Source organism: Stegodyphus dumicola, chromosome 3, assembly GCF_044657685.1.
Source record: "Stegodyphus dumicola isolate Sdum_Otavi_A_Nest chromosome 3, ASM4465768v1".
Classification (NCBI taxonomy): domain Eukaryota; kingdom Metazoa; phylum Arthropoda; class Arachnida; order Araneae; family Eresidae; genus Stegodyphus; species Stegodyphus dumicola.
Window position 1 is genome coordinate 84,378,552 of NC_140770.1, and position 24,849 is coordinate 84,403,400.

The following is a 24,849-nucleotide window of genomic DNA, read 5'->3' on the forward strand; positions in this document are numbered from 1 at the left end:
AAATGTAGAAGATTTGATTCGAGGCCCACCACGGGACAATTCCCACCTTTGCCAAAAGACCATGTTAAAGATTCTTCTGTTTTCGAAGTGACAGGTATCGACTTAGCTGACCCTTTGTTTTTAAAAAAATGGATCGAAAACGTGGATCGTTTTATTTACATGTGCCATATACAGGGCAATTCATCTTGAACTTTTAACGCCTTTGTCAACAGATAACTTTTTATTGGCTTTCCGACATTTTATAGCACGCAGAGGAAGACCTGAAATTGTCTACACTGATAACGGTAGTAATTTTATTGGTACAAATTCGCTCTTAAAAATGATTGACTGGGATAAAATTATTAAGAATCATGTTGTCAACCGCATTAAATGGAAATTTATCCCACCAGCTTCTCCCTGGTGCAGTGGATTTTGGGAAAGAATGATTGGCCTGATGAAAAACATTCTCAGAAAAGTTTTAGGTAATGCCTCACTGAAATATGAAGAACTCTCTACGATCCTCTGTGATTGCGAAAATATCTTAAATTGCAGACCATTAACTTATATTTTCGAGGCCTTGGAACTGGAACCCTTGACACCTGCAATGTTTTTTCGTGATCTAAAAGAAAGTGGAGTTCCAAATCTAGACATTATTGATGCCAAATACTTACAAAAAAGCTATGTATACCAGATGAAGGTCAGAGAAGATCTACGAAAACAGTTCAGAACTGAATACTTAGGACAACTGAAAAACCATATTTTAAAAACAGAGAAATATGTTAAAACTCTCAGTTGGAGATATTGTGTTCATAGAAACACCTGAGAAAAGAATTAAGTGTCCTCTAGGAAAAATTATAGCACTTATCCCAGGAAATAATGGCGTAATTCGTTTAGTAAAATTACTAACCAAAAGCGGCGAAATCCTTCGACCCCCTACAACGAATTTATACGTTGAAAGTCCATTTACAAATGGATAATATAGGAGACTGTTTGAGAAAGAAGCATTCTGATTAAAAAATGTGTCATGAGCCTACAACTTCTATTGGATCTAGAGATTTTCGTGCCACTGGCAAAGATCAGTCAGATGAACTCAATCAGAATCCCCTCAAAACAACTAGATGTGGACAAGTGATTCGAACCACTGAACGATTAAACCTCATGAACTTTCAACCAGACTGTGGCTGAGTTTCAACTTGGTGAAACTCATCGGGGTGGGGGGGAGTGTGTCGCAAACAACGCAAGCTCCACTCTTGGGGAACAGATTGAGCCTCCAGACCGACGAGAATCAAAAAAGAAAGTTTGTTTTTGAGAACTGGCAACAATGACGCTTTTAGATATGTATAACAATGATTCTAAGCAGTTAGAAGTGTTTTTTGATGTTGTAATGATTTAGAAATTGTTCCTCTTTTGTGTGAAATGTCAGATAAAGTGATTCATACAAAATAGTGCCAATTTTAGATGAGTTTGAAACCAAATCAGAGTCTACAAAAGTGGCGGACCAGAATTGAAGAACGCGGATCATAAAGGTAAGCAACCTTTCTTCATTTGCTTATCTAGAATTTTGAATGATCTGTTTTTTACTGAATTGAAATGATAATTATTTAATACTATTCTCTTCATTTTTTCAGGTCATTACAGTTTCCCAATGCAGTCCTCCAGAGGCCTTTGGTACTTTTAAATGCAGAAATTAAACCTTATTTCTTAAATATATGTAGAATACTACACTATCCATTTTTTTTAACATCAAAGGTAACTTTTGTCATCATACAGAAATAAATATAAATAATCCCAAGACACATTTAATATATTACCTGTTTTCCTTTATTGTGAATCTTTACGTATTTCCCCTTCAAGTCATGGTCAGAAATATCGATATCTCCAGAAGATTTTGCTGATACTTGGGTGCCTAAGCTTGTTCTCTCTGAGTCGGTCAAAATTCGCCGCCGTTTGTGCGATCTCAGTGGTGTGGATCTGGAAGGCTGAGGACTACTGGCACGGGAACTTACAGGACTAATGTTAAGTCTGTTAAAATAAATTTTGAGTTGCAACTTTTTCATGCAAGAACTATTTTATGAGAAATATTTTACAGACTTCAATCTTGATTTTAAAAATATTTGAACACATCTTCAATTCTTTATTTAATCAATTTCACAAACATTTTTTTCACATTACATCACATATTTTCTTCTGTTAAAACACAAAACAGTTATAAAGTTTCAAATATTGAGACACATAAAAAGTTAACATAAAACATAAAAACACATAACATAAAATATTAAGACACTCACAGAAAAAAAAAAAAAAAAAAGTTACCTTAAATGCACATAACATCTATTGCTGCCAACTCATGAAACTAAATCTTTACTTTTGAATAAAAACTTAAAACCACTTTCAATTTTAAAAGCTCCATTTGTTTCTGCTTTTTTGGAACATAAAATGGTACACAAAGAAAAATAACAAGTTTATTACCAGTTGAACAAAATTAGAAATATATAGAGAGACAGAGGCTTCTATTAACATTAAATTTCATCACAATCATTACAGTTTATTCTAGTTTTAGACAATAGCATATCCAAGAAGCATGTTACAGCTATTTGTAACATGCCATTGCAAAAGCTTTTTCTAAAGGAACTGGATCAAGAAGGTGAGAAAAAAAGGCCAGCCTATCAAATGCAATACATATAACTTAATAACAGTACATGATACAGCCATCCAAAATAGTAAAGAAATTCTTCACAGAATAACTTAAAACAGAAATTTCATATTTATGCATGCTTGGTATTAATAACCAAGTTTTCACTTTCTCTTAGCATAAGATATATACAGTCAAAAGTCGTTCATTCGGACACCCATAATCCGGTGATCTATAATCCGGACCTCAAAGCTACAAAATTTCTGCACATGCATTGCGTTGACGCAGAAGACCTTTACGGCTGCGAATATGCGTGTGCGCATGCGCATAATACGTTTACGCATGCGCGTTTAATGTATAATGGACGGTATAAGCTAAAATTATCTAATTCAGTTAATGTTGCAGATTGCGTTGTTCCTTAATCTTCGAATTGGATCCGGCTTATTATTTTTTGCAGACTGTTAGAGCAATTTTTTAAAAGTAAGCTTGAACTTTCGATTATGTCAAATAGAATTTCCAATATATATTTACTAATATCTAAAGGATCTACAAAGTGAAAGTGTGTTTCAAAGTCCATTAAACAAAAAGTGGAATTGCTGCAAAAAATGGATAAAGGCATAATCCTTTGTTTATCTAACCATTCCAAAATCTGTTTATCAATTTCATGCTGCTCTGCGGCGGGGGATGAATTGGAAGTTGATCTGTCATCACTATCCTTATCTTCAGGGCAGATATTTTTATTTTATTTGGCTTATAATTCCTTACTAAATGTAGTATTTTATCTGGATGTACTCCGTCTTTGATATGATTTAAATCAAATTCCTAGTCATTATAATTCGCTTCCGATAGTGAAGAAAGTGACACAGAGGTTATCGAAAACGAAAAAATTTCGATTGACAAATTAGTCAGTATTTTCGACACAGAAATTATAGGACTTCAACAGCGTAACTTTGTAACTGAACAAGAAATTATGTCTGTTTATAGAATTAAAGAGAAAGTATTATCACATAAAATGAAGCAACTTAAACAACTTACATTGAAAGAAATGTTTAATAAACAAATAAATATTAAGCTTTTTTTTTTTTTTTTGTAAATTTTGATACCCTTTAGATCATAATTGTTCTTTATTTCATAAATTACGGTTTCATATTTTTAATTTTATAATTTCTGCATGCCAGCTTACCAGATTTAAACTGATGATCGATAATCCGGAATCGCCGAAGTCCCGACGAGTCCGGATTAACGACTTTTGACTGTATTAATAAAAATAGTACCATATTTATGTTAACAAAACACATAATTATTATTGCTAATATCTTTGATTTAATTTGAAGTACACAGTTTAAATTCCTTGAATTTAAATTATAATGGCTTAATCAACAGCCAGTAGCATTTGAGGAATTGAACAGCAAAAATAATACATATACTGTATCAAATAAAGAAAACCAATACTTTTGATCTAAACATTAGACAAATTCTGTCATATTTTAGACTTCTTAATTTAAAACAACACTAAAAGACCAAAATCTACCAATGGCTGAAATCTATTTTAGATGAAAGCACCAAAATCTACAGTAAAAAAATTGTGAAACCAGCACTTTAGAAACAAAATTTCTGTTTCCAAGTCTACCCTGCTAAATATTTGACATAATATATGGCCATATGTTCTCTTTGTAGAAAAGTATATAAGCCACGAATTTTCTGGAGTTACAATCCATTAAAGGCTAAAGCTAAACAACAGCTTCTTTATATGGAGAATGAATAAAAAGATTATCTAAAAGCTAATAATTTGGAATAATAATACTGTGGATTGGAAGACAAATTCAGTTGAACTTCTGTTTTAAAGATCACTATTGTTATAAATCCAGTGAAATAATGTTCTCATGATGATGATGTAGACAAATTAACAATAGTACTTTAAAGTTTCAAAACAAACAATTATAAAACAAATGTTTAAAAAGGAGTTAAAAAAAATATATTTTATTCAATGATGAGTCTACCTTTACATGGTCGGGTATGTTTAACATTCATAATTTTCACCTGTGCGCTCATGATAACCCACATGGCACAATAACACACGCCTCCTAAGAAAGGTTTTTCATTAATATTTTGGGCAGGAGTTGTGTACAATAATTTAATAGGACCGCACATTCTACCCAGTCATTTAACTGGCCACATGTACAGCATCTTACTACAAAAGGTCTTACCTGAACTTTTGCTCGATGTTCCTGACTCTTATTTGTTTTCATCCCTATTTTCTTTTCGTATGCCTCTTATTTATTAACTCTAAAGAAATCAAATGCTTTTATGTGTTTTCTTTGTCTGCATTTATTTGGTTTTTTTTCCCTTTAAATTACCTAATTTTTCTTTCAAGAGCTGACCTGAAATCTGCAAAACTTTTATTATTCATGCTATCTATCATTTTAAGTAGTGCATGTTCCTGATGTTCTACTATATAAACATTAGGCACTAAATACCTTAAGCTATATAAGTTTATATACCATTATGCCAATTTAAGGCAAAATACTGCCTCCATTTTATATTTTACATTGGTGTATGTCTCTTCTACCATGCTTAATTCTTTTGGCCTTAGAAAGAACAAGAAGCAAGCTAGCTAAATGAATTTCTAAATAGAGTCCTCCTGATCAGAATTCACAAAAGCATTTTATCCAATTTAAAGTCTTCTAATTAAAAATTGTAATGAAATACCTAGTATCAATATATTTTTATGATACTAATTTCAAAACAGTGAAAGAAAGATATTGTCACTTTAGTTTCATTTAAATCTTTCTCCTTCTTTTTCATCATTTAAATAAATTACTTTTACATCTACTTATTAAAAGCTTACCTAGTTTCTTCACCTTCAAGAAGTTTCCTGTAGGCAGCTATTTCTAAATCTAGAGCTACTTTTATATCCAATAAGTCTCGGTATTCAGAAAGTTGACGCTCTATTTCATCTCGTAAGCTGCGTAGCTCTTCATCTTTTGCATGCAAAGCTTCACTATGCCACTCCCTCTCTTGTTCTAACATTTTTTCCAAATCTTTGATTCGATTTAATAGTGATGTATTCTAAAATAAAAAGAAAAGCGTAATTTAGGAAATCCTTATTTATATGTGAAATTGAAACTACAATAATAACATAAAAGTTAGCAACAGATTGATTTATTTTATGCAACTAAAAGCAAATGTTTGAATAAATTAAAAAAAGAAGGTAAACTTTTTATTAAGTATGTTTTATCCATTGACTTATTAAAATATCTCTTAAAATAGAAGATATTCAAACAGCGAAAAATTAGTAATGTTTATATTCTGCAAGAACTATTAAAACTTTATACCCTGTTGTTGTGTTCAAAGAAGGTGATTAACGTTAAGAAGCAATAACATAATTTTAGTGGATATGATTAATATAGAAAATTCTACAGATGTCAAAAAATATTGAAACCACAAAACATATGGATGTAAACTTTTTATTAAGTATGTTTTATCCATTGACTTATTAAAATATCTCTTAAAATAGAAGATATTCAAACAGCGAAAAATTAGTAATGTTTATATTCTACAAGAACTATTAAAACTTTATACCCTGTTGTTGTGTTCAAAGAAGGTGATTAACATTAAGAAGCAATAACATAATTTTAGTGGATATGGTTAATATAGAAAATTCTACAGATGTCAAAAAATATTGAAACCACAAAACATATGGATGTAAACTTTTTATTAAGTATGTTTTATCCATTGACTTATTAAAATATCTCTTAAAATAGAAGATATTCAAACAGCGAAAAATTAGTAATGTTTATATTCTACAAGAACTAAAACTTTATACCCTGTTGTTGTGTTCAAAGAAGGTGATTAACATTAAGAAGCAATAACATAATTTTAGTAAATATGGTTAATATAGAAAATTCTACAGATGTCAAAAAATATTGAAACCACAAAACATATGGATGTAAACTTTTAAAATAGAAGATATTCAAACAGCGAAAAATTAGTAATGTTTATATTCTACAAGAACTATTAAAACTTTATACCCTGTTGTTGTGTTCAAAGAAGGTGATTAACATTAAGAATCAATAACAGAATTTTAGTGGATATGGTTAATATAGAAAATTCTACAGATGTCAAAAAATATTGAAACCACAAAACATATGGATGTAAACTTTTTATTAAGTATGTTTTATCCATTGACTTATTAAAATATCTCTTAAAATAGAAGATATTCAAACAGCGAAAAATTAGTAATGTTTATATTCTACAAGAACTATTAAAACTTTATACCCTGTTGTTGTGTTCAAAGAAGGTGATTAACATTAAGAATCAATAACAGAATTTTAGTGGATATGGTTAATATAGAAAATTCTACAGATGTAAAAAAATATTGAAACCACAAAACATATGGATGTAAACTTTTAAAATAGAAGATATTCAAACAGCGAAAAATTAGTAATGTTTATATTCTACAAGAACTATTAAAACTTTATACCCTGTTGTTGTGTTCAAAGAAGGTGATTAACATTAAGAAGCAATAACATAATTTTAGTGGATATGGTTAATATAGAAAATTCTACAGATGTCAAAAAATATTGAAACCACAAAACATATGGATGTAAATTATTCTTAAGTACTGTGAAGCATAAAGATGTAGATTGTTCTGAAATAAAAGTTTTTAAAATGGTTCTGAAATGTAAAGACTTGATATCATAGGTACAATATATGTCCCATTTTGAGCTGAAATATGGATCATAACAATAAAGATCAAGGTGGTATTGGTACAGTCAAAAGTCGTTAATTCGGACACCCATAATTCGGAATGATCTATAATCCGGACCTCAAAGCTACAAACTTTCTGCATATGCATCGCGTTGGCGCAGAAGACCTTTACGGCTGCGAATATGCGTGTGCACATGCGCAAATTTACGTTTACACATGCACGTTTAATGTATAACGAACGGTATAAGCTAAGTTAAAATTATCTAATTCAGTTAATGTTGCAGTTTGCGTTTTTCCTTAATCTTTGAATTGGATACGGCTTATTATTTTTTGCAGACTGTTAGAGCAATTTTATAAAAGTAAGCTTGAACTTTCGATTACGTCAAATAGAATTTCCGATATATATTTACTAATATCTAAAGGATCTACAAAGTGAAAGTACGTTTCGAAGTCCATTAAGCTAAAAGTGGAATTGCTGCAAAAAATGGATAAAGGCCTATCCTTTTTTTTCTCTAACCATTCCGAAATCTGTTTATCAATTTCACGCTGCTCTGCGGTGGAGGGAGGGGGGAAACGCTGCGGCGTGCAATGAATTGGAAGTTGATCTGTCAGCACTATCCTTATCTTCAGGGCAGATGTTTTTATTTTATTTGGCTTATAATTCCTTACTAAATGTAGTATTTCATCTCGATGTACTCCGTCTTCTTTGATATGATTTAAATCCAAGTCCTCGTCATTATAATTCGCTTCTGATAGTGAAGAAAGTTACACAGAGGTTATTGAAAACGAAAAAATTTCGATGGACAAATTAGTCGGTATTCTCGACACAGCAATTATAGGACTTGAACAGCGGAACTTTGTAACTGAACAAGAAATTATGTCTGTTTATAGAATTAAAGAGAAAGTATTATCACATAAAACGAAGCAACTTAAACAACTTACATTGAAAGAAATGTTTAATAAAATAAACAGATAAATATTAAGCTTTTTTTTTTGTAAATTTTGATACCCTTTAGATCATAATTGTCCTTTATTTCATAAATTATGGTTTCATATTTTTAATTTTATAATTTCTGCATGCCATCTTACCAGATTTAAACTGATGATCGATAATCCGGAATAGCTGAAGTCCCGATGAGTCCGGATTAACAACTTTTGACTGTACTAATGACAGTGAAGCTAGAGACTGTATGAAGGACGATGACTATTAAGATAGATTATATGAATAATAATGACAATGAGATGGTGATTATATGAATGAATGATATGCTGAAGAAGCCAGCAAAGAGTTCCCTATTTCTGTTGTGTGAAGTCATTTTCCAGTTCTTAGAATAAGCCATATCGGTAGGGCCGACAGAATCGTCAAGATGAAGAATCACAAAAAATTAAATAATTGGCTTAGCAAAAAATCAAACTAATATATAGTTTGATTATACTTAGAGTTATCAGGAATGCTTTTTTAGAGTTGGCAACAGGAATTAAAAATTCAAAACCAGATGTAAGATGTCAGCTATTTAGTATCTTATATATTTGTATTTTGTGTGCCATGTGTATATTTGATGTGCATTTTTGTTCATTAGAATGTTTTTCTAAATCAAGAAGGCCTGTAGATTTAATTTCTAATGGCCACATTTGGTTTCAACTTAAATAAAAATTAATTATTTGATTATTGCTTCATATATTTTTCTCTGGATGCATTTTACTCCCAATGACAATGCTCTTTTATACATATTGTTTATATATCCAATAACAATGTGTATGTTTTTCTGCACACATTCTTCATAAAACTGGGAATATAATATTGGAAAGTTCTTTCTTACATAAATGTGCAAAAGACTTAGTTTATTTTGTAAGCCTATTTTGCTCATAGACTTTGTGCATGTCTATTTTATAAGTCTATTTCATGCATAGACCTTTTACTTAAAAGCAAAATCTGTGCTCAAAACAATAAAACTTACAATAAAAATACATATTTTATTACAAAAAACTATTACCGTATTCTCTAGGTTTGCATTCTTTGAACTAAGACTATCCACTTTGCTCTTCAGAGTTCGCAATTCATCTCGATAGGAAGAAGAGAAATCTGCACTCCTTTCCAACTTCTTTTGTAAATCTGCTATCTACAAACAAACATAAATAAGAATTAGGACTGTTTGAAAACAAAACATCATTTATTTATTTATTATTTTTTTAATGTACAAAACAGTAGGTTTTCTTTTTTTATAATAGTTACAAAATAAACAATTTAGAAAGTTTATTTCTCTAAATTTAGATTAACTTGATTTTAAACTAACAACCAAGATTTTAACCTAACAATTCTCAGATTTTGTATATTTCATGGTAACCATAAAACTACACTCTGTTTTCATGGACTCCTTATCATCTTCAAAAAAAAAGCAAATGTCAAAAAAGCATTTAAAATACATCAATGTTACCCACTCTTTATAAAGAAAATGGGAAGAAAATCAATATTATGTTATAATTTTAAACGAATAATTTGAACAAAGTTTTTGTAAGTATAGTTATTAGTTTTTTAACAGAATATACTATATTAACCCTTTGACAGTCACTAGATAAAGCAATTCTTTCTTCCCAAATATATGCGATAACTGTCAAAATATATGCGATATCAGTCATAAATTTTTAGTCCCCAAATATATGCGATATCACTCATAAATTTTTAATGCAAAATGGTTTTGTTTGTGCCCATTGCAGTATGCAATTGGAATAAAAGCCAAGCTCGTTGATAATCACCAAAAGGTTAACACAATAAGAAATAAAAATATAATTTAATTAAATATTTTAAATGTTTAGCTTCAGGGACCACACAGTATTAAAAAATTCCTTTTAAAAGCATGTAGATTTAACACAAAATTCTGATTCAGACTTTCAGAGCCACTATAGTAGATGCATGAAGCTTCAGGATTTTGTGGAATATAGTCTGAAGGACACTGCTTCAATCTAACATTCTAACCAAAGTGTCCAGGCAAGTTATGACCAGCACAAGAATAAAGAAGTTAAAAAGAATTAACAACTAAATTCTAAGTGCTAAAATCCACTAAATACTTGGAAGTATTACATTTCTCCAATTTCACTTTCTACTCAAGTACGAAAGCCCTCTAAGCGGTGGTCCACAAACAGAAACTTCCAGAAAGCAATCAACACTTCCTCAAACTGGAACAGTTAAGAAACTGCAATATTTAAATTTACTCTCAATGTAACTTATATTTGCTTAAAGCTCTTACTTAAAGAAATTATTGTGATGGAAGCTGACAAGAATGCTGCAGTGTAAAAATTTTTAATTTACTATTATGAAATAAGCATGGCTGTTACAAGTTTAGCAAAATACTAAAGAAAATTTTACATGGTTAAGAAAAATTCTGAAATACATGCAGAATTTGTACTTTAACAAAATTTATTATCTACTATTATAACAAAGCATAATGAATGAACAATCAAGTATAAAAGAATTCAAATGCATTCAATAAGATAAACATAGTATCATCAATCAGTAATTAGATTTACTGATGACATAGCATTCTATTTTAGATATTTACAAGCACATGCAATTTATAACTACAACTTCTGCAAGCTAAAGTAGTATGAGCAGTTTATACAATACTGAATTTTTCTGTCAAAATTAAAATTTTTCTCCAAGATCGTTTATATTTATAAAATATGTTTGCTAATAAATCTGGACATAATTACCTATTCTCACTTCCATTACATTCAAACAAAAATGATATTAAAAAAAAGACAAATTTCTCATTAAGAAATGCAAAGGGAAAAAGAGATATCAAAATTAAATAGGGTATTTTACAGGATAAATAGTGTGTTATTTCATTGGCCATGAAACTGTCACCAAGCAGCAAATTTAGACAAATCAGCGTGATGTAATAGCAGACTCACAACATTTGCACTTTCATCTGATGCAACCTCAATTAATTCTCAATGAGTCACCCTATAATTTCATGAATAAGGATAAAAAGTAATTGCTATTGATGCATTTTTTCTTGCATTTTGAAAGAATGATCAAAATTTGGGACCTGCCTTCTACAAAACAGCAAGTGTTCAAAGTTATGAAATCCTAAAGTAAAAAAAAAAAAATGATGTATTTATGGACAGGATATGGTCAGGATATACACTCTTTTGCAAAAAAATTGAAGCACTAAGGACTTTTGCGATCGTGACAAAATTTGGTATGCAAAAACTTCTTGATAGAACACTCAAATAATCAAAGTTTCAAGATAAATGAGCAGGAATTGTGATCATAGCGCACATTTGTAGTGCGTAATTCGCAAAGTATAAAACCAGTAACAGAGGCGGAAAATTTATCTAAAGAAGCAACTAAAGATGCCATTACGACGACATCGAAAACCTTACAGACAACTAAATGACTTTGAATGTGGTCACATTGTAGGGTTGTGTGAATCTGGGTGATCATACTGAGCAGCAAGATAATGCCAGGCCTCATACCGCTTGCATATCTCTGGACTGTCTCCATGTGGTTGATACTCTTCCTTGGTCAGCAAGGTCACCAGACCTTTCACCAATCGAGCATATCTGGGATATAGTAGGCTGCCAGATTCGGGCAACACAAAATATCCCAGATCTGGAGTGACAACTGATGAACGCCTCGCAGAATGTGTCACAGGATTACATTAAGAACCTCTACTACTCCTTGCCTCGACGAATTCAAGCATGCATTGCTGCCAGGGGCGGTTCGACCAACAACTAATTTGAACACTCAATGGGTGATTGTGAGCCGTGAACAGGTACTGTAACCTTGATTTTTTTAATCATTTTATTATCTGTGTATGAGCTATACACATATTCAATTTCATCAAAAAGTGTATATGGATAGAATACAGCTAACAAAACAGTCATAGATTGGAACAATTACCTGTGGGAAGTTTGTACTCCTAGAATTCTAATAGAGCTTCCGGAAAAATCGGAAGACCTAACAAAATAGTAAAAAATTAGCGGAAGCTTTTTTTACTAAGTTAAAAAAACGAAATGTTTCAAATACTTGGATGATTGTTATTAAATAAAAAAAAACATCAGTTCCTTCAGACGTCCACAAGAGCTACTGGTGTAACTTTGGTGGTTTCTCACCAACTTTATATTTCAATGGTAACCAACTTTCTCAATCAATGGGATAATATATAAATACCTTAAATAGTAAAACAATACAAAAGCGTTATTCTAAAGTTAAATTGCTGTTCAGAGTAATAACATTTAACCACTTAACAGTTTTGCCCATATACTGGCAACCCTTTTTCATGCAGTCTGAGTCACCCGTATGTGGTACAGACATCTCGTTTCCAAAGCTTAATTTTTGAATATCCTGAATTACTTATTCTAGTTTACTTCTGCTTCTATATAGTTTTACCTGACTGTAAGAACAAACTTGCAGGAAGTTCCAACCCCCTATTTTGCTACTGACTTCATAGTGAAACATCTGCTTTCTCACAGATACATAGTGTTGCATTTGTAAAATGTTTCACTTCATAAAATTTTATTACAAACGAATAAACTGTTATTACATTATTACTAAAAGCATATAAAATAGCTTTCAGGTTATATCAATGTAATTTTCAAGTTTTAATTTTAATTCTTCCTCATTTTAAAATACACCAAGAAATTTCCTTCTGGCACTGTTCTTTGTTTTAAAATAAACCATAAGTTACAGCTCAAATTTCCAGATATGTAACAAATATTAAATGCAAGACTACGTACAATGTTTATTACTAACTGCATGTGTTAAAAAAGGGAACATAAGGGGTATTTATGTAAAAAAAAACTTACCCACATATGTGCAAAAAGCCAACATTACAGAGGGAATTTTTTATTTCTATAAATACCATATTTTCCAATCTATAAGATGCACTTTATATCTCCAAAATGGGCAATAAATTTAGCCTGTGTTAGTAAAAATATATTTAAGGGTTCCCCTTGGCAAACATTGGCAACTGGCCAGCAGCATAATTTCAAGATGGCAGTTAAACAAAACCAAAATAAAAAGTCGAAGAATTGCACAAACTCGGTGACCATGTACACATTGATCTATTTTCACTTAAAAAACATTAGAGAATTGCACAAACTCAGCATTGCATACTGACTGCAGATAGTTAAAAGTGAGAATATCATAAAATGTTTAAAAAAAAAGGATTGAATTAGCAGTAATATGCTAGATGAAAGTGATGATTTTATCGTGCATAAAAAAGTGACAAATCCACTAAAAGTGACAAGCAAAGTAATAATAATTGTATATATGATTTTAGCAGCAGTGATGATGAATTTCCGAGATTCTACAATAAATAAATGCTGATATATTTGCTAATTTTTTAATGTAACAGTTCCATTTCCATTGTATAAAGTGTTATCATTAAAATAAAATAAGTACTTTTATCCTCTTCTGATTGATCCAAATATTTTTTGTAAATTCTAACCTGATAAATGACAGGGCATTGTATGCATTAGTGCTCTTACTGATATTAGATCATCAATTTAAATCTGGTAAGATGGCATGCAGAAATTATACAATTAAAAATATGAAATCTTAATTTATGAAATAAAGAACAATTATGATCTAAACGGTACCAAAGTTTACAAAAAAAAAAAAAAAAAAAAAAAAAAAAAAGCTTAATATTTATTTGTTTACTTTATTTAACATTTCTTTCAATGTAAGCTGTTCAACCAGTTAATTTGATTGATGAGTATACTCATCGTGCAGAAGCGGCACGATTTTGTATATTGACGAGTATACTCGTCATGCATATAACGAAATGAAATGAAAAGATAAGAGGGAGGTTTATTTAGTAAGTACTGTACATAATGACAATGTAATAGAAACAGAGAAAGGAAAAATAATAACAAAGAAACTGGAGCTAGTGATTGATTATAATAAAAAAATAGATGGAGTGGATATGAGCGATGGAATTATCGTAACGTACTTCACAACAAGAAAACAACTCAAAAAGTACTACAAAAACATATATCTCCATTTTTTAGACATTATGTGTCTGAATGCATTCATATTATATAAAAAAATAATGGAACGTTTTGCTCAAATTTATTGAAGACACTTTTGTGATGTATCCAATTGAAAGAAATAAATCGACACAAACTCAGACGTTTAGACCTAATATAAGCCAATTAGGCGGGAATCATGTTCCGGATTATATACTCGGAACATAAAAAAAAAAAAACCTACGCGACGGTGTTCGCACTGCTACAAATGTAAGATCAGAAAGGAATCACGTTACTGTTGTTCAATTTGCAAAGTCTCATTCTGTATAGTACCCTGTTTCACTGAATATCACTCCACAGCAGGAATTTAAATTCTTACTTTTGTATGTATAATGTTGAATTAAATTTAATGCGTTTTTAGTTTGATATGTATATAATATATGCTTATGTTAACCAAATAAGTAAATATTAGTAGTAAAATTTTCAATTTTATAAAATAAACCCATCTTTTTCATCAAATATCTTACCAGCGCAACTTACTCTATGATTGACGAATATACTCGTCATGGCTCGATTCTGACGACACAAAACGGTGTGCACTCTCAAACGAGGAAGCTACAGTTAACTGGTTAAGTTGCTTCCACAAAAAATTCAAAAAGTTCCTTTTTCTTTCTTCTTATGTCATATACAGTTAACTTTCCAATGCCATACTCCTCGCATAATTTTGAGATGAATATGGCTTTTTCCATTTTTTTCAGCAATTTCACGTTTTGTTTAATGGACATCAAAACATGGTTTCGCATTGTAGATCCTTTGGCAGCTGCAGAATTGGAAACTCTTTTCGACATAATTGAAAGTTCAAGCTTAGTTTTTATAAAACTGCCGTAATAACAACATTCTGCAAAAAATAATAAGCTGGATTAAACTAAAAGACTAGGGAGCAGTGCAGTCCACTACATTAACTGAAATGCCTTAGAATCAGTAAAGATAATTTTAGCCTAGCTTAATAGCATCTGTGATACATTATAGACTGTGTATCACAAGATTGGCGACGAAAGCCAAGTTGTTTCACTAAATTTTGTCTTGCTCCCATTGCGTATTGAATTAAGCCTGAATTATATTAGTTTAGTTATTTACTATACCTATGTTTATTTCTTGCACATGCTTAAAACTAATCTGAGTCTTGAATAAATAAACTCCCACATATACTTAACGCTTTATCTAGGGCCAGTGCTAAATACTGCATGGTGCAGTCTCTATGGGTCCTAAATTCTGCTACAAAGCGCCTTCCTAAGTTCTAAATTTTCACCGTGTTGTAAATTAATCAAGCATTTGAGAATAAATAAATAAAATGTTTTCTAACTCATTTCTGGTAACCCTAAAAATGCCAAGACACACGGGCGTCAAACACGTCAACTATGTTAATCACGTAATATTAATATATCCCATCATCCTCTTGTTCTTTAGTTATTATTAAGCTTCTGTATGTGCTTGTGTTAACATTAATGTATTTACCGCTTATATTATTTTAGTTGTAGTTCAATAAATATGTTATTTGTGTTTAAATCTGCATCGTATTATTATAAATTACATCCAGAGCAACACCTTACAACCAGAGCTTGTGATAAGACTCCCTATGAATTATGGAGCGGAAGAAAACTAATTTAGCTCACATGAAACAATTTGGTTGCACAACTTATGCATATGTACATAAGGAAAACCATAAAAAATTAGACCAGAAAGCAATTGAAGGAATTTTTGTCGGTTACGATCAACGATCAAAGAGGTACAGAATCTACACAGGTGAAAACCATATAATTATCAGTAGAAGTGTAAAATTTGTTGAAGAATTATCAGCGAATGAAAATGTTGAAGTTTCTCTTCATCCAAAGGTTGAAGATGTTGAAGATGATGAAGAAACTGAAGAAAAACACAAAATTGTATTCAAAGAAGAGCCAAGACGATCAGAAAGGAAAACGAAGGGAATACCACCAGAACGACTAGGATTCCTAACAAACACAAAACCATTCCTGAGAATTTTAAAGACTTAGATAAATTAAATTTCGAAGAAAAGGAAAAGTGGTTACTCGCAGTTGATGAAGAAATCAATTCCTTATCCCGAAATAAAACTTGGGAACTGGTTAATCTTCCTGTAGGAACGAAACCTATTGGCTGTCAATAGATTTTCAATCTGAAAGAAAACGAAGATGGAACAGTCATTCGTTACAAGGCGCGACTAGTTGCTAAAGGTTATAGTCAAAAACTTGGAACTGATTACGATCATACCTTTGCACCAGTAGTTCGACATACAACTATCAGAACTTTTCTTGCTGTCGCAGCATATGGTAAAATGCATGTGAGGCATGTAGACGTTACTACAGCATTTCTGCATGGAAATTTAGAAGAAGAAATATACATGGAACAGCCAAAAGGCACTGTTCAACCTGGACAAGAAGAGAAGGTTTGCAAACTTAAAAAAGCTATTTATGGATTAAAGCAAGCTGCCAGAGCATGGAATAAAAAAGTTGAAGAAGTATTAAAGAATAGTAACTTTTTGCAAAGTACAGCAGACCCATGCTTATTTCTAAAGAAAGACGGAAATGACACGATAATGATTATTGTCTATGTCGATGATATCCTTATAGCATGCAAAAGTGAAGAAAAAATCAAAAGGCTAATCAAATCTCTCAATGAATTCTTTGAAGCAAAAGATTTAGGACAAATTAGAAACTGCTTAGGAATCAACATCAAAAGAGATGAAGACAAGTTTCTGTTGAGTCAAAAATCAAAAATAGAAAAATTGAAGAAGATATTTTGTCCAGATATCCACAAACCATCTTATACACCGATGGATACTTCTTATCCAAAGGAAGAGGACATCTCTCCACCAGTGGACAATACGAAGTACAGGCAAGGCATTGGAGCCTTATTATACATAGCCACTGTAACCAGACCAGACATTACTTTTGCAGTGAATCTATTAAGCAGGAAAAATGAATCTCCAAATGAGAAGGACTGGAAAGCAGTTCAAAGAGTGATTGTATACCTCAACTCTACGAAGGACATTTGCCTAAAAATTGACTCTGATAACACACCAACACTTTCCTGTTATACAGATGCTGACTATGCATCTGATTTAACCACCAGACGATCAACAGGTGGAAATTTATTTTTCTTAGGAAATAGTCCAATATTTTGGTCCACAAAGAGACAAAATTGTGTTTCCCTATCATCTACCGAATCCGAGCTTATTTTTGCAGCCACTACTGCTCAAGAACTCAAATGGATATTAGATCTCCTTAAAGATTTTGGAATAACTCAAAAACTACCCATTAAGGTATTTGAGGACAATAAGTCCATCATAAAAAACTTCTCATCCCTTAATTTGCCGCTCGGTGCTTCCCCAAATTCCAAAAACTTCATCTTTCCTAAAATCTGCCGCCACTTCTGGGTTTATGGTGAATAACATATCAGTTATTCTTAAGTAAAATAGCACTAAATGTAATCTTTTGGCTTATGAGTTTCATTAAGAAAATCTATTTTTAGCATATGAAAAGAAATTTTTGTTGAATTTTTCCTCATCAACATTTCTTACAGCATTTAAAAATCTATAATCATTGCCAAATGTAATGTTAGTTTAAAAGGTTGCCATACTCTTGTTATTCAATGACTAATATAGAAAAAAGTTTAGACATCACTGCATGAGTTATTACTGAAGTTGTCATGTATTGAAAAACATGCGGTAATGAAAGCAAAATATAATAAATAATGACTCGCCTGGTTGGCGTCAGGGATATAAAATAGGTGAATGTTTCGGTAAGCGCAGCAAACAGTGGTGAACGGAACAGAACGTTTGAGATGCAAGCCAAGCAGATACTCAGCTACAGAGCCACAAATTTATGTTTACATGATTTTTTTTTCATAACGAGGTATTTTATTTAGTGCCTAAGTGAAATTAAGAATCGGAATTTTTAAGCGAAAATCTCCACATGTTTTATTATGGAAGGAAAAATCAATTGCACATGTGTAAAACATTAAAAAAAAATGTTTGTGCCTTTGAGGTTAAGTAAGTTGCCTTTGAGGTGCAGATTTTAGATCATTCCAGATAATGGACGTCCGGGTTTTGGACTTTGTACTGTATTTTATTTTTGACATATGAATGATTTTCTGCCCATAATTTACCTAAAAATTAAATTTTCTTTCAAATTCTGTGATTAAAAATAAAAAATTTGGGGGCAGTTTTTTTAAACTGATTGAGCTGAGACATGTTTAATGTCATGGTTGTAATGGTAACTTAAGATTATTTAAGAAATAATACCACATATTCGTTATTCTAAAAAAAAAAAAAATTAAGTCTGAATTTCTTAAATAGTTTTGAATACTAATTCTCTGTCCCCTTTTTCTTACAAAGACCTGAAATGTATTTTTAAAAAGGTTTGCTGATTAAAATAAAAAGATTCTTTCATTACTTAAACGCTACTTGATTTTCATGAAACAAGAATAATTTAATCAAATAATACATGATGTAATATTACCTTAGTTTCATAGATAGTTTCAATTTCATCTTTATTCATGCGCATTTGGGTTTCATATTGTTCTCTCAATTCTCTCAAGGTATCTGCTAACTTTTGTTCATAATTCTCGGCCAGCTGAGTATTAAGCTCAGTGATTTCAGTCTCTTTCAAGCGTCTGGTTTCAGTAATTTCCTGTAAAATATATTCAGTTCAAATACTTTATATACTGATTTCATTATTCAAATAATCCATTTTTAGCAAAAAAACAGAGTTACATCTATAACTAGAAGGGAAAGGGAGAAAGAAAAAAATTAAGAGAAAAATTAAAAAGCTATGTGAAAATTGCAGATTACCACATCAAAGAGTTTGCTATAACAGTTTCAAAACCTTTACTTAAAAGTTCTTCAACATTTAAAAAATTTAAATATAAAAATTATTAAGTTTTTAAAAATTACAATCTAGTCATCAACATTTCAAACAATCTAGTCAAAAAAATTAAAGCTAAACGGTTATGATCAGCTTAATAATTTAAGAATTAATCTCCCAGGCATTTAAAAATTATGCCATGCTTCACAAATGCTCACTTTATTAACCCATTAGCCGCTGGTGTTGCGTTGACGCAACGGTCAAAATAAATGCGTATATAAATATAACTACCTAAGATATTTTATACCAGCAGATGATTTTGTGTAGGAAATATTATGAATATTATTTCTGTAAAAAATATTTGCCTTCAACAATCATTTTGTTTATAATAATTAATCTCATACTCATGCAAAATTTTCGACCAGGTATTTTTGCTGAAAATATTTAAGGAAGGAATCGCCGTTTTTATGAGTGATCTATTTTTAGTCAAGGTCACCGTTTATCAGAACATTACATCAGTCAGATGTTTATATTTGTGTTGGGAAGGAAAGGAAAACAGGTGTTGTGCTAACGCAACGCTACGTCAGTAGGAAACGGGTAGTTAATCTCCTTTTTCACTCATTCCTTTCGATGTTCTGGTTCATGTTCTGGTTGTTTAAAAATGCCTAGAACGAGGTATCTTATATTAGAAGAAGCCCTTCAAAGATTTTTTGATGAAGAAACAGATAATGAAAATGTTAATGATGACCAGAATGAAACTGGTTGTTCCCCCAGAAATTACAGAGGCTTGTGATGAAGAAAAAAGGAATGGCAATGTTTTAAATAATGGTAATGATATTTTACCAAATGATACTGCTGGGGAAGTTGAAATTTACGTAATAAGTAAGTTTCAGCCTTCTAAAAGCAGTTATAGTCACACTAAAAAGTTTAAAAAGCAGAAGATTGAAATCTTAAAGTGGATAAAAAAGGAACTGTTAGTTATGTCTCAGGAAGAACATGAAGAAAGAGATAGAAGAGAAATTATAAAAGACAAAACACAAGGTAAAACTACTGCACAGATTTTCGATTTTCTTTTTGGTTTAGACATTTACTCTCTTCTCGTTGAACAGACAAATATATACGCTCAGGGAAAAAAAAAAAAAAAAAAAAGAATTTATTGCATCTGAAGCCTATATGAGAAGATTTATTGGAATGTTATTGCTTACAGGATGTCATTCTTTACCTCAAGAAAAAATGTATTGGTCTTTTGATAAGGACATTTCTGTTCCTGTTGTACGAGAATTGATATCACATTTGCAGTACAGGAATATGAAGCAGAATTTGCATTTGACAATAGTCAAATTGACAATACTGATAAATTATATGAGGTGAGACTGTACCTAAACTTATTAAATATCACCACTTTTTACTACTGGATATATAAAAAAGCATTCTTTCATTTTTAGATTTCAGAAGCGAGAATGCATTATTCCTCTTGCAAACTCCTATTGAGAGTGTAGAATTAGCCAGAAATAGATCAGCAACAGGAAGCCCTAGTAAATTCGGCATTCAAAAGCCATTGCATGGAGATGGTAGACATTTTATCGTAAAGTCCGTTGATAACAAAAGACTTTGTTGTAAAGAGTACCATAGCCAGACTGTTTACAGATGCAAAGTATGTAATGTAGCTTTACATCATGATTGTAATCAAGCTTTTCATGCTTGAATCTTTCAAATGAAATAATCTGTATTTGTAAAAGAAATACAATGTATATTTTAATATTAAATTAATTACAAGTAAAGTGATTTGTAGATTTATTAAACGTTATACAGCTAAAACGTAATCTGCGCTCCACTCAAAAGAAACATCACACGAATACAATCCTACTCACTAAACATCCGTAGTCTTATTCGGCTGACGTTGCACGAATGCAACACTCGCTTTTTCTACACGCAAGAGCATTTTTTTTAAATTTTCAATGTAAATTTATGTTATAAATGCTTAATTTAATATTTGTTATTATTTTCATAACAAAGGTGTCCGCCGATAACATCGAGGACGAAAACGTCGCGGAGAAAACAACGCAAGGCGAAAATGTCGTGCTACAAAACATCGTGAGAGAAAACATCGCAAAGAGAAAACATCGCAGTTCTAAAACATCGTGCTACAAAACATAGTAGTCGAAAATAAAGCGGTTCAAAAACTTCGCAGTATAAAAACATCGTCATTGAAAATATCGTGGTAAAAAATAAAGTATCTACAAATCATCGCATGACGATAACTTCGTAGACATACTTTTTTCAGGTTTTAATTATTGTAAATGGATATTCCCATAATGATTTGTGAGCGCAGTATGTAAAGAAGGATAATTTTTATTTTCACATATTTTATTAACTAATAAATGTTTGCTGAAAAAGTAAGAAGGAAACTTAAGCATAAAAAATTAAATGCAAATTATAGATTATACTTTTCATGAAAAATTACCAGTAAAAACTTTATAAAAATGATTTATTAATGGCCTTTGTTAGTTAACTATGTCAGTTTAAAATTCTAAGTGCTATAAGTTGCATTAATTTTCTATGCTTAAGTTTCATTCTTATTTTCTCAGCAAAAATTTATTAGTTAATAAAAAGTATGAAAGTAAAAATTATCCTTCTTTCCATCTTGCGATCACAAATCAATATGGGAATATCCATTTGCAGTTATTAAAGCCTGAAAGAAGCATGTCTGCGATGCTATCGTCATGCGATGATTTGTAGATACTTTATTTTTTACCACGATATTTTCGACGACGATGTTTTTAAACTGCAAAGTTTTTTAACTGCTTTATTTTCGACGACGATGTTTTGTACCACGATGTTTTAGAACTGCGATGTTTTCTCCCACGATGTTTTGTAGCACGACGTTTTTGCCTTGCGTTGTTTTCTCCGCGATGTTTTTGGCTGTAACCCATGACAAAAGAAACATTTCTTGTAGTTTTGGCAGTTAATGGCTTAAATTTCAGGCTTCTGAAAAACTTAAATTAGTAGTTTAGGAAAGACATTTGATTTTCAGCATTGGGCTAGACAGGCACAGACAATGTAAGACCCAATCAGCTACAGATGAGAAAATAATAGATAATCTTCATCCCCTTTTTCCTACAGCAGGCCATTTATGTTTCACTAATGAATTTTGTTAACAGTTCAATGTAAAATCATCATGATTAGCACATTTATGGCAGACACTTTTCTTTTTTAATTTAAGGTTTAACCTTTTAAATGGGTGTACCTTTTCTTTGTTGTTGTTACCAATAACTGTGGTGAAAAATCAGAATATTAAAATTTTCAATAATATTAACAATTTCAAGTTAAAAAATATTGCTGGCCAACAACTATTTATTATATACTCTGAAGGGTAAAATTCCAGGCATTCTGGGCAGCAACTAAATGCATGACGAATAAAAATACGACATACAATATGAATAAATTTTTTCTGGCAGAAAGTTAATTGTGTCATACTCACAGCATGTGAAATAAAATCTATTTTCAAAACACCATAAAACTTTTAAATTTCATAGTTATGAACTGTATCATAAAAAAGAAATTTATACTATATCAATATACAACAGAAATTAATATTTTGTAGGAGTGACTTAATCAAATCATTTTTAAAGCCTTTGTATTAAACAGTGATTGCATTAAATAAATTTTTGCTATCTTCATAAATGTTACAAAATACTACAATAATACATATAAGTAACATAACAGAGGCTTTGTCACCTCATATTATTGACCAAGCAGTTAAAAAAATTTCATCTGAACATAAATAAAAAGCATTCTTTCATTTTGAGAGAATGTAAAAATTCAGCACTCATTCCTTCCCCTCCCCCATCAGTTAGCCAAAAAAAAAAAAAAAAAAAACTGGCTACACTTAAGAAAATCTCAATTTTCATGCCATTTTTCTCTTACCCATAATATTTGCAGTTCTTCACTAAATTCAAATCCATTTTCATCTTCAGCTTTTTAAGAAATTGTTTTATAGTAGCTCTTCCTTTTTGTCAATAGATGTCACCAATATCATTGTTCTTTTCCTTAGGTGGAACCCTTTCATCATTTTTCACTCCTGTAGCTAAGATGAAATTCTATTAACCCTCCATGTAACGCTCCCATGATCTGAGTAGGGTTTTTAAATTTGCTTGCTACTATGGCTCCTGCGAAAATCATGTGCAAAGATTTCCCCCCTTAATTTCATAGTGTTGTTATTTTGATGCTAAATGATTCTACAGAGTCCATTTTAATGTAAAGAATTTGCATAAAAGCTTTGAATTTGTTTACCAAAACATTCCAGACATGCACTGTATTTGCCTGGTAGACAAGCATTTTGTCAGCCAGATACCACCAAATCCTACGAAAAAGGAACCTAGAAGACAGTATGATGTGTGTTGCTTCAAGAAAGATAAAAATAGACAGATATTATATAAAGATTTGGTGTGAACAGTGTTTGGATTATATTTGAAGCCATGATTCTAAGTACAGTACAAAGTCCGAGATCCGAACTTGTCGGGACTTTGGCGATTCTGGATATTAGTTCACCCCTTTAAATCAAGTAAGATGGCATGTAAAAATTAAAAATATTAAATCATGATTTATGAAACGATGAAGCATTTATGATCTAAAGAGTATTAAAATTTACAAAAAAAAGGGTTTACTATTTATTTGTTTACTTTATTAAACATTTCTTTCAATGTAAGTTGTTTAAGTTGCTCTGATTTTTGTGCTAATACTTTCTCTTTAATTCTAAACAGACATGATTTTTCAGTTAAAAAGTTCTACTTTGTTAAAGTCCTATAATTGGTCTGTTGAGAATTCCAACTAACAGATCAATCGAAATCTTTTACTTCTTCTCTTGTCTCGTTCTTCACTATCAGTAGTGGTATTTTCCGGATCTAGAACCATACTGCAGATTCTGCCGTCCCTTAACTATGTGGCCATACAAGCTCTGGTGCGGGTTCTGTGTTAATGTGAGTAATAAATCAGTTATTCTTAAATCAAAGAGCACTAAATATGATCTTTTGGTCTATGAGTATCATTAAAAATATCTGTTTTTAGAATATAGAAAGAAATTTTTGTTAAATTTTTCCTCATCAGCATTTCTTAGCGCATTCAACTTAAAACTGTTCATCACCAAGCGTAATGTCAATATAAAAGGTTATTTTTGCTATTCAATTACTATTATGAAAAATTATTCAGGCGTCGCTGTACGAGTCATTATTCAAGTTATCATGTGTTGATAAACATTCGGTGATAAAAACAAAATATAATAATGTTACACCAGGTTGGCATCAGGGATATAAAATATTAGTAGTGTAAAATCAATGATGTTTCTATGTAGAATGCTTCGGTTTTAGGTGTATGCAAGCAGATATGCAGCTACAGAACCAAATTATTGATCACATAAATTTATGCTAAAATGACTGTTTCTTCAATAACTAAGAATTTTATTTAGTGCCGAAGTGAAATTAAGAATCAGAACTCTCCACATGTTTTATTATGGGGGGAACATCAATTGCGCATGCATAAAGCATACAAAGAAAAAAAGGTTGTTAGTGACTTTGAGGTCCAGATTTTAGATCATTCCAGATACTGGACATCTGGGTCTTGCTCAATATAAACAATTGATAATATTAATGAATAATTAAAACTTTTTCATTTTTAATA

At 31.0% G+C, this 24,849-nt stretch overlaps 1 protein-coding gene across 1 annotated transcript in view; it reads right to left on the bottom strand.

The window, feature by feature from the left end:
- LOC118200258 (lamin-like) overlaps positions 1-24,849 on the bottom strand; it is a 59,519-nt gene that overhangs the window by 17,040 nt on the left and 17,630 nt on the right. The window contains exons 4-7 of the mRNA XM_035372204.2: positions 18,829-18,999; positions 9,316-9,441; positions 5,460-5,680; positions 1,791-2,001 (exon numbers count right to left, since the gene is read on the bottom strand). Coding sequence (XP_035228095.1) covers positions 1,791-2,001; positions 5,460-5,680; positions 9,316-9,441; positions 18,829-18,999 — 729 coding nt within the window. The remainder of the gene's footprint in view (positions 1-1,790; positions 2,002-5,459; positions 5,681-9,315; positions 9,442-18,828; positions 19,000-24,849) is intronic.